The following is a 12,175-nucleotide window of genomic DNA, read 5'->3' on the forward strand; positions in this document are numbered from 1 at the left end:
TGTTTTTCACACACTTGTATGCAGTAATTCAGAAAGTGGGTCATTAACACATTTTGTCATGTTAAGCAGTCCCCCCACCCCCTTTCTAAAATGGGCTTCCTTCCAGGTCTAGTAACCAGCAATAAATCAATCACAGACTCTTTTAAGCCTGTTGACTTTAAGCTCTATACTGTAGGTTGGGTTAAGGACACAGCAAGCGACACTGCAGGAGATGGTGCAGGGTTGGATCTAATGATTGTTGTTTAAGAGTTGGTGTCTGCTCAACCCACAGCCATTCTTGCTGCCATTCTTGCTGCCATTCTTCATGCACTCTTCATTATCAGTGAGGGAGTCTTCCTCTTCTTCATCACTCCGGTCATCTTTCAAGTCCTAGACAGAAGAAGAAAGCACGGTCACCTCATGCAAATATTTACTATCACAAACTGCATTTATTACACTTGCTGTCAGACCAAGTATATGCTTGCATTTGGCAGGGCAGTAAAGATAATGGGTGAGATTTTCAAAAATGGATTATGGGGTTTGGACAAGCAATTCTCATTCATTTTAGTGCGAACTGCATATTCAAATCCTCTAGGTCAGTGTTTCCCAAACTTGGGACGCCAATTGTGTAGGGAAAGCCCCTGGTGGACCAGGCCGGTTTGTTTACCTGCTGCGTCCGCAGGTCTGGCCAATCGCGGCTCCCACTGGCCGCGATTCGCTGCTCCAGGCCAATGGGAGCTGCTGGAAGCGGCACGGGCTGAGGGATGTACCGGCTGCCGCTTCCAGCAGGTCCCATTGGCCTGGAGCAGCGAACCGCGGCCAGTGGGAGCCGCGATCGGCCGGACCTGCGGATGCGGCAGGCAAACAAACCGGTCCAGCCCACCAGGGGCTTTCCCTACACAAGCGGCGTCCCAAGTTTGGGAAACACTGCTCTAGGTGGCTTTGGAAATACCAGCCAATAATTGTACTTATTTATTAATTTATCAAGTACACTTATAAATACCATTGGGGTCGAGATAGTGTACAAAAGACACCAGAAATGACAGCATGCCCACTTGCCAACTCACCACCAACCGCTCCGTGTTCCACCCTCATCAGCAAAAGCCTGTGTGAGCAGATGGGTCTTGCAACACACACAGAAGGTCATTGAATGTGGGCTGCATGAGACCAGTAGCGGAAGGCCAATGTCAGACTAGTGCTGAAGGCCTTTTGCTCAGAACTTCCTGCCACTAGCCAAACGTAGAGACTTGAGAGTCAGTTTAAATATGTTCTGGCTGCTCTAAACTGATAGGCTAAGGGATGGAAGGAAAGATGGTCTCTAATGGACACACAGGACAAAATACACATAGGACTTAATAGATTAGAACCAACACCTTGAATCACACCTGGAAACAGAATGGAAGCTAGTGCTATCTATGGCACCCAGGTATAATGTGAACTATGTATGAAATACTCCTATGGATGAATATGCTGTCCAAGTTGTTTTCATGTATTACCCCAAGTAGAGCATATTGCAGCCATTCAACGGGGAAGTAATAAATGCATGAAAACTGTGGTGCAGCCCACCACCCAGTAGGAAAGGATGCAACCTTCTTTTCACATGAAGATGAAAAAGTGCTCTCAGTAGCTGCAGATATCAGGATGTCCAGGAGCAACCATTGTGAGCTCTGTTAATAAAGGATGGACAACTCTCCTCCATCAAAGGGGAAGATATGACTGCCGACATCTCCTCTATTGGTTCCCTCAGGCAACCAGAGTCATTTTCCATTTTATCTGGACTGAGCCAGTCTCAGCCAACTCATCTAAACCTCAATATCTTCCAGAGACTGGACACATCTCAAAGATCATCCTCTGGGTTTGATGCAGAGAGGATAGAGGGCTGAGTATCATCTGCCCCAAATATTTCACAATCTTCCTGCAAGTGGGGTAACAAAGCCAAATCCCTTTGATGCCCCATATAAGAACCCTTGTTGCTGGTTAGCAATTGGAGACATTGTACACGTTCACACCCCAATGTTTAATGGTATCCGAGACCGCTGCCATGTTTAGAGGAATCAGGAGGGATATTTTAATCTTTGTCCATCACCAGAAGGAGACCAGCAATCACACAGGTGAGTGTAGTCTCTGTCTCACATCCAGATCGCCAAATAGACAAGGAAAACTGAAAACTCTAGAAAGTGTCAGAGCTGCTATGCCACTCAAAAACAGATGACTGGCCTATAATTGGCCAACATTGATAACACTTTCATCCTGACGTATCCCAAAGCAGTCTTGGCCTGACAAGTCTCTTGACCCCTTCAATTTCCCCTATTTGGAAAACGGTAATAACAAATGCCAGGGATTGTGAGGATTAACTAATGCTGGTGAAGTGCAGGGAAGATGAAAGAAACAGTACGTATGTGCTAAGCATTATTAATACAGTAACAAAGAGGCAGAAGCTAAGAAGTTGCTCATTTCTAATAGGTGTAAACTACTGCAGCTCCAGAATTCCTGTTTGCATCTCAACGTCTCCTGGGGTTACCCTAGTTCTTAGAAATTCAGTAATCACAAAATACTCTTCCTTGCGCCATGGCACATGTATCACCTCCTCATTTAGAAGAGACAACTCCCCCTTACCCCCCCCCAAGCTCCTGTTTTACACAGATTAACCAAGTCAGATTTATTATTAGAAAAATTACAGTATCAGCAGTAGTGATATAAATATTCAAAGCCCTGTGAGAAAGGAAGGGGTCGTTCTCTGGAGCAAGGGGCAGATGGGCAAGGGAGGGACTTTGTTCCTAAATAGCTTGGGAGGGTTTTTTCCTCAGAGGAAGAATGCTGAATACCTGGTCCTTCGTTCTTCCTGCTCAGATGACCAAAACCATGCCAGGTGGTAACTACCTCCCTCCTGCAGCTAAAAACAGGTGTCTGGCATCTGCTGCAACACATCACAATGAGGTTTAGAAGAAGCTAAGAAAGATCATCCGAATACAGTGACAATTTGATGACATTTGGCATAATACATAAAATCTACTCCTTTTCCACTTTTTGCCTCGCCGCGCCATAAGCAAAACACTGCATCAGTTTCTGGAGTTGGGATCAAACAGCGAAGGTTTGGTTTAAATACACCAAATCTTTGCTTCCTTTTAAACGTAACGGTTTTGGCAGAGAAGTACCTGAGCACTTGAATGACATCAGTGGAGTGAGGACAGTTTACATCAGTTAAGCATCTGCCCCTCTGACTGAAGTGTCTTTGTCCTGCGGGGAGGTACAAGTGGGTGCTTGTAACCAGGGAAGGGGGCCCCTGTTTGAGAGTCTTAGTTATTGTGCGTGCGGTGCCCAGGTGCGTGTTTGGTGGCAGGAGCTCCATGACAAATAAATGGGCATTGGGTGGCTAAATATTGCTTTTATATTCCCACACATGAAATAAGTTAGCAAATTTCACACAGGTCTCCAGCATTCCCTCTCTTGCACTTCTGGTTACATTTCCTATAGCAAGGACAGTCGGACTCTACACGCTGATCCCCTTTGTTATCAGTCTCAGCCAAGGGCTCAATGGGGTTGGAGATTGACATCCATCCCAGTTCCAGCCAGGTCAGAGATGAGGTGCACGATCGGGGAAGATTGCACTGTTTCTACCCATCCTGTACCGGCTTTGTGAATAACTGATGATTTCATTCCCCAGGGCTGTTAGTCTGGTACCATCCATCAGCAGTACATTCAGACATAAGAATAAATTACCACTACAGTAGTAACTTATCTGACTGCAATCCTACTTCCCCTTTATATATAACGTTTCAATGGAAACATATAGGACTAGAAAGAAAATTAAAGAATAAACTCCACTGGTCTCGTCACAAAGTATAAACTTCCTGGGGCTCTTCTTTCGTCTCTTCCTGAACAACATGTAAAGGGGACCAAAACAAACAAATCTTAGTGTAAATACTGTAGAATAAACTTGGCATGTCATCAGTTAGAGTAAAGGAAAAGCAACCTTTCCCCCACACGCAATTTATGAGGTCTCATCTCATTCGGATCACCTCTGCTACTTCCTGTTAGTGCTGTGTTTTGTACGTATGGTCAAAGGCAGAAAGGTTTTCTGGGGTTAATTTTTGCCACTGGAAATATTTAGGAAACAAATACAAATCAAATCAGAATATAGGGCCTGATCCAAACCCCATTACAGTTAATGGAAAGACCCCGCTGATGTCAATAGGCTTTGGAACAGGCTCATACAGCTGAATGCTAAAGGAGAATGTGGTTTGGTGAAGCCAAACTATGTGTAAATTTAGGCAAAACATTTAAGCATATACTTAATTTTAAGCACCTCCTCACGCCCCATTGAAGGCAAATGGGACTTAAGAAAAATGCTTGAAGTCAGGCATGTACTTCAGTGGTTTGCTGAACAGGGATGGATTGCTGAACTGGGGCCTTGGAAGGACAGTTCTGTAGACCTTGCAGTCAAAGGCACACTTCGTCCTCCCAAAATAAGTTACAAAAGGGTCACCATGGGATGCTTTTTCAGTAGGAGTTATGTTATTGTACAAAAAGGATATATTTGTCCATAGCGCATGGGCCTTCTCATAAGTACATAGTTTAAAAAGCTCTGATCACCAGATAACAGACATCTTTAAATACAGGACAGGTGGTTGCCCTATCAGTCTAACTCCTCAACTCAGGTCTTCCTCCTTCCAAGGTAGCTAAACTGTACCATGGAGTTTTCTGGGTGTGGAATCTTCTGAAAGAAATCTTATAAACCATGGTCTGGTCTTCTCTAAGAACGGCCATACTGGGTCAGACCAATGGATGGTTCATCTAGCCCAGTATCCTGTCTTCCGACAATGGCCAATGCTAGATGCTTCAGAGGGAATGAACAGAACAGGCAACCACTGAGTGATCCAACCTGTTGTCCACGCCCAGCTTCTGGCAATCAGTGGCTAGGGACACCTTAAGCATGGGGATGCATCTCTGACTATCTTGGCTAATAGTCATTGATGGACCTATTCTCCAGGAACTTCTCTAATTCGTTTTTGAACCACATTATAGTTTTGGCCTTCACAACATCCCCTGGCAATGAGTTCCACAGGTTGACTGTGCGTTGTGTGAATTAATACTTCCTTTTGTTTTAAACCTGCTTCCTATTAATTTCATTTGGTGACCCCTGGTTCTTGTGTTATGAGAAGGAATTAATAACACTTCCTTATTCACTTTCTCCATACCATTCACAATTTTATAGACCTCTATCATATCCCCTTTTAGTCATTTCTTTTCCAAGCTGAAAAGACCCAGTCTTTTTACTCTCTCCTCATACGGAAGCTGTCCCATACCCTTAATCGTTTTTGTTGCCCTTCTCTGTACCTTTTCCAAAGCTAATATATCTTTTTTGAGATGGGATGACCAGAACTGCACACAGTATTCAAGGTGTGGTTGTACCATGAATTTATATAGTAGCATTATGATATTTTCCGTCTTATTATCTATCCCCTTTCTAATGGACATAGACATTAACAATCTCACCCCACTTTTCATTAGCCCTGGTGTGCTTGGTCAAAGATTCTTCACCGCACGCTTGAACACAAGTTGATTCCTGCCCTTCACTCTGCTAGTAGCTCTCTTGCCCATCTGCTCCGTTAACTGTACATAGCTTGTGAGCTGCTTTGGAATGCCTTGGGGTGAAAGGTGCTAAATGCAAGCTATAGCTATACCTACATGAGTCCGTACTCCCCACAGGGGTGGAGTGTGGTCTAGCATTTATAGCGTGGAACTGGGAGTTAGGAGACATGGGTCCTATTCTCAGCTCTGCACCTGATTTACTCTGAACTCAGGCAAGGCATTTTACCTGTTTGTGGCTCAGTCCCCCATCTATAAAACGGAGATAGCAACAATTACCTATAGTACGTCAATCAATGTTTGCTAGGCCCTTGAAGTCCTTCAGTGAAAGGTATTAAATACAGTAAGGGCAAAATATGTTATTCGGAATTATCATCCAGAAACACAATAAACGTCTCTACGAGAAATAATATCCTAAGGATTTCAGACCAGCAAGTGTGTATTTCCTTCGTGTTCTGAGCACAGCACCGGTTACAGAGTAAGCCTGTTCAGTTCTGGAAAGGTTTATGACTTTTCAAGTCTTGACCACTATCCAGATGGAAGCAAACTGCAAAGGCATAAACTTTCATTTTGACACTGAAATCGATCTAGCTCTCCCCCTTTGCATCTTTTAAATCAAACAAATGCTTTCTGAACAACTGATTGCACTTGCAAAGCCCTTGCTTTAGAAACACTGTCTTTAGTGCAGAATTGTTGGAGCAATTGGAGGGCACAGGAAGTTAAGATAGGACAGAACTTTAAGCAGCAGTAACTTCTTCTGTAACTAGAAAACAATTCTGCACTCAACTTGTTTACAATGGACTATTATAAAGCTATTAGACTATCATGAATTGAGCTGGTGCTTATTTAACTCTGACCCTTTAAGGATGACAGATAATGTAACAGTTCCGAGGCTTTTGCTGCTTTACTTCCAAGATACTTTATCTGACCCCAGCACATCCTATATTATGCTGGTGTTTTCCAACTCAAAGAAAAGGTCTCCACTGTACTATAACTGATTAATATACTCCCAAAAGTTTAACAGCTGGTAAACTGTAGATATAAGAGTTGAGGCTGCCATTCATTACCAGTGCTTTTGTTTCATAATATTGGCTGAATTTTCTATAAGGGGTTTGGGGGAACAGACATAATGGACCTGTATATTTTATGTTCTGGATGACTAATCAATTTAATCTTTCTAAATGGGTGAATGGTTTCAAAGTTCACGAGAAGCACACTAATGCTCTAAAGTCTCCAAGAGAGTCATTTGTAGTGAGGCCAAAGCCGCACATGTCTGTAATCTTTTCCCTTTTCTTTAACCTTCCACCTGCTGCTCAATCTCCCTCTTTTAGTTAAATCAACCGTATTTGTCAAGTCAGTTTTGGCTCCTTACCTTTTTATTGCTGTTACAATTTGTATCATGCAAACTGCTAGCACCAAAGCCTACGGAAAGAACAGTAAAGGGAGCTTGACAGACACAATGGGCCTGATTACACCAAACTTGCAATGGTGTAACTCCATTGACTTCAATGGGGTCGCCCCCAATTCATGCCAGTGCGAGAATCAGGCCTAATTTGTCTAGTTAATACAAAGAAAAAGAGCCTCCCCCCCAAAAAAATCTTTTTTAAAAGGATGATTCTTAAATTCATAGATTTGAAAGTCAGAAGAGACCATTAGGTTGTCTAGTCTGACCTGCTGTGTAACACAGGCCAGAGAATTTCATCTAGTTACTGTTATGATTCCAGCAACTTGTGTTTAACTAAAGCAAATCTTCCAGAAAAGCATCCGGTCTTGATATGAAGACCCCAAGAAATGAAGTCTGCACTACTTCCCTTGGTAGGTTGATCCAAAGGTTAATCGCCCTTGCTGTTAAAATGTGCGCCTTATTTTTAATTCAAATTTGTCTGGCTTTAACTTCCAGCCATTAGTGCTTGTTATGCTTTCCTGTGCAAGATTAGAGAGCTCTTTCATGTCGGGTATTGTCTGCATTTTGAGGATTCTACAGGTCAATGGCAGCCATAATCATTCCCTGAGAGATCTGCCAGGAAGTCTAATGTCTATGTCTAATGTTGTCTGCTGTGGTTTAGCTATCTTTCCCCTTAACTGGGATTAATGGGCTATCCTGTCCAATGTTCTAGACAAGTTTATAATCAGAGCTAGTTAGGACTAAGAAGAGCAAATGCATTCTGAGCTCACTGGGACGACCCCGAACCAGAAACAATTGAATTAAAAAGATATACTATAAACTACCACAAGAGCTCAGTCCTGCGTCCCCTGAAGCCAATGACATAACTCCCACAGACTTTCACGGGAACAGACTGAGGCCATAACTGAAGAGGTGAGCGGACTTCAAATTCTCTGCTGGTATAAATGGGTGAAATTCCACTAACGTCAATGGAGCTGCCCCATTTAAAACAGCAGTGAACTTGGCTCCAAATGTGCAAGTGAACACTAGATAGTCTTTACCTTCTTGGCCTCCTGGTCCAGTTCATGGTTCTGCATTTTGCCTGGTGCTGCTGACAAGGCACCATGAGAATATTAGGACCAAATTATGGCTGTCACTGGGTTGAGGATGGAGGTGCAAGGAACCTCTTATTCCGAATGGTCCTTTGCCAGAATAGCCAGTGTGGGTGATGTAGGCTTGAAAGGGGAAGAAAAGGGGGTTTGTATGAGTGCTGCAAACAGCACCTACCACTTCAGTGAAGGACTATCTGGGCAGAGTGCGCCCAGCACACTGGCAAGCAGCTGCAGAACTGTACTTAGGGGAGCACAGGTTATAGCTATAATCAAGGTAAAGCACGTGCTGCTGATGAGCGTGCTCCCAGCCAACTCCTAGCCTTCACAGGCACTGGGCTTCCAAGTGCTGTTACACAGGGCAGTGCTCTTCCTTCCTGTCCTCTTTGATCAAAGCCAATGGCAGCTTTGCCTGAGTATGAACCCTAGGGTTTGACCCCAGTATCTGCTACCCAATATTCAAAGTGTCACGTGTGAAAGCAGAGGGGAAGACGATGCCAAAGCAGTCAGCCAGGCAAAAATCAGTAAAACTGATACCAAAACAACAATGCAGCCTTGGCAGCAGAACCTTCCAAGCTCTTAGAAGAGTAAGGGCAAGTAGTAGAAAAGTACATCATCCACCCTCATTCGGCAGTCTGTGTTCAATAGAACCTAACCATGTTGCAAATTGTCAGAGCCCCACCCTTCGATCTTAAACTGTCACCACATCAAAGTACAGATCCGAATTAGAAACATTACAGGGATGGCATGGGGAAAAGAAAAAACTGAGCAGTCTTAGCAGCCTATCAAGGCAAAGGTCTGGTTATTCATACAGCCCGGACGCGATCAGAATAGAGAAGCCCGAAGAGAAGTTCTGCTATTAGCTCTTCTGATATATCAAAATTCCATCTCCAGCCCAGCTTTGACTTGCCCTTGAAAAGGCATTCACTTCTGTCAGGGATCAGAGGTAAGGGTCATTCGGTGTGGTAGAAGTGATAGGTACAAAAACTGCTCTATGCTTGTAAAGTTGAGGGTATGTGAGATCATTTACCCAAGTTGTTATATTGGTAAAAGCCCTAGTGTGGTCACAGTTATATTGATAAAAAGATGCCTTATACCAATACAGTTATTTCCCTTCCCCTATGGGAATGAGCTAAACCACTTTTATATTGGTATAACTGCATCCACACTAAAGGGGGTTATACCACTTTAATTGTAGTATAGTATACTTAAAGTGACAACTTGTGTGCGTGTAGATCAAACCTAAGGAAGCACTTCTTTATTGTCTCTGTGTCTTACTTTTAGACTAGCTACAATCATTTTCAAATGCATAAGGGGTCACCTTTGGCCAGAGAGGATCAGTATTAATTCTGCTACTGAAAGAAATCTGTCCAGATAAATTTTAAAATACCTGAAAATAATAACACTAGGAAACAGACACCCCCACACCCCTAAAATAGAGTTAAGATTGTAAATAAACATCAACAAGCAAAACAAAACTCCAACATTTTGCTTTGTCTTTTGCTTTTTATACAACAACTAATATAAAGTCATCCCCTTCCCTGGGCACAATAGGGTCTGAATAATGATACACGACATACAAGCTCTAGCTACATATGTACACACTGCTCTCTGGCAGGAAGGGCTTCTAGAGGGCTCACAAACTATTTAAAGGGATACTACACAATTCCTCTATGCTACACATTTTAAAATAAGAAATGTAGAGTTAAGGTTAAGCAACAAACATTTGAAAGTTAGGAAAATTTGAACCACAGTCTTAGAAAACTAAACTAGTTACAGGCTGGATACCAGCTGCTGCTCTGATGATGGTTGCACACGCATTCTTTAACTATTGATCAGAGATCTAATACTTCAGATTCAGGCCACAGGTTACCTGTTTATACATTTATTGTGCTAATATCAGCTATAGACCCTTTAGAGATAAATGGGCTCCCCCTGTACTTCCTCTTGTGGGTGGCGTACCTCTGCTCTGCACTTTATTCTCCATCTTCCAGGCTCTTTTATAGAGACTCCACACACTTGCTTGTTCAACCACCACCCTCATGGGAGTCGGGGTCTATTCAGACAATAATTCAAAAGTAAAACTCCCCAAAATCTGTCAGAAGATATGGCTCTTACCATGGAGCCTGGGTGAGCAAAAAGTTTCCTCCTTTTCCTTTTTTATGAGTGACCCGCCAGGGGGTTCGGCTTGCAGCGGCCTCGCTCACCACTGACTCTCCCCTGTAAACTTCCCAGAGTCAGCTCCATCGAACAACTGCTTCAGTTCTCTTTAAGGAACCAGCTGCTTGCAGTTCCCTCCCAGTGCCCGTATCTCTGGTTAGCTGATTTAGCAAGCCTGCTCCTGGCTCCAAATCTCCTGCAGGCAGCGCCCTCATTCCCTTTGCTCTTTCACACCTTTGTACTGGAGATGAGCCAGGGTTACATCATTGTACAACACACTATTGTAATTCACGCATGCAACAGAAAACACGTATGTTTCTTTAGAAGTTTCCATTGCATGCGTGAATTACAATAGTGTGGTTCTGTATGATCTTACAACCCACACCCATCTCAGACACCCAGGGAATCTCAGGTCCATCTTACGAAGACATGTGTGGCTTGTGGCTCTATTGTTGGTATTTTCAGGATAAATGTAATTTCTCACACACAGATAATAGGGTTCTTCCACCAAAAAAGGTGTACAAGTGGGGGCAAGGAGGCCAATCTGAGGTTGAAGCTGGAATCTTAACTACTGTATTTATTTTCTGACTTTATGCTTGTCAGGGTTCCCTCCCCACTCTGAACTCTGGGGTACATATGTGGGGACCCACATGAAAGACCCCCTAAGCTTATTTCTACCAGCTTAGGTTAAAAACTTCCCCAAGGCACAAATCCCTTCCTTGTCCTTGGACGGTATTGCTGCTACCACCAAGTGAGTTAGACAAAGATTCAGGAAAAGAACCACTTGGAGTTCCTATTTCCCCAAAATATCCCCCTATGCCCCTTCACCCCCTTTTCTGGGGAGGCTTGAGAATAATATACCCTCGGCCCGCGCCGCTTCCAGCAGCTCCCATTGGCCAGGAGCGGCGAACCGCGGCCAGCAGGAGCCGCGATCGGCCGGACCTGCGGACGCGGCAGGTAAACAAACCGGCCCGGCCCACCAGGGGCTTTCCCTACACAAGCGGCATCCCAAGTTTGGGAAACACTGCCTTACAGGTGAAGGAGGGATTTTATGCTACCTGTAGCTGTATGTTTATGACAATGATGTTTAAGTTTTTTGGAACTACAACCTCCTAATTACCTGACCTTCAAACATGTGAATTTTTATGCAGAATTTTCATACTTTCTAATGTTTGTCATTTGTTATAACAATAATGTGCTCAATAATGGGGGTTTGAGTTAACAGGTATCTATTTACAACTTTAACTTTATCTTAAGAACATTTTTTTCATTTCAAAATCTAAATATGTGTTGACTAGATCCTGACTTTCTAAATTAAGGGCAGTACATTCCACAGCATCTTACAATGCAAAGATAAAAAATGAGAGATAATAAAAAGTCAGTCCCAATAGATAGAGGGGGTAACTTTCCAAAAAACAGTACTATAATGTTGATAAAACTCGAAACTCAACATGTGCAATTCAATCAGCTAACATTACAACTTAATGTGCCTTTAGTCTCCACAGGAATGTAAGCAGTCTATATTTGGATTGAAGCAAATTGATCTACATTTCCAGCATGGAAGGTTTTATTGGACAAATTCTTTTCCTTTCAGCTTATCATTCTCTAGCCAATGTAACTAACTATGATCCTCAGTGGAAGATGGATTGTCTGACTGTTTCCTTCATTGCTTTCAAATTAAGATGCAGAATCTTTATGCTAATTATCTTGAGCATCTTGTGGCCACAAAATGACTAACTGAATCTTCCCCTTCTATGCCACGCTCAACTCCCAATGCTTCCCATGCAGAGTTTTCAGGGTGTACTCAAACAGGGATTCGAGAGCACAAAGTTAAAAAATGATTACATTACTTCCCCAAATATTGAAAAGAATAACCTGGTAAAATAAAACAGATTTTAGATGCAACTGTTACAGTAAGCCCTTGATTTCAATTAAAAGGAATAAATTCTCTCTT

General features: G+C 43.0%; 1 protein-coding gene across 2 annotated transcripts in view; it reads right to left on the reverse strand.

Annotated features, from left to right (window-relative positions):
- Positions 1 to 228: 228 nt before the first annotated feature.
- The window catches only part of CERS3 (ceramide synthase 3), a 51,465-nt gene continuing 39,518 nt past the window's right edge, over positions 229 to 12,175 (reverse strand). For both annotated transcript variants that reach the window (XM_065412292.1, XM_065412293.1), the window contains one exon: positions 229 to 369. In XM_065412292.1, coding sequence (XP_065268364.1) covers positions 229 to 369 — 141 coding nt within the window. The remainder of the gene's footprint in view (positions 370 to 12,175) is intronic.

Source organism: Emys orbicularis, chromosome 10, assembly GCF_028017835.1.
Source record: "Emys orbicularis isolate rEmyOrb1 chromosome 10, rEmyOrb1.hap1, whole genome shotgun sequence".
In the NCBI taxonomy this organism is placed as follows: domain Eukaryota; kingdom Metazoa; phylum Chordata; order Testudines; family Emydidae; genus Emys; species Emys orbicularis.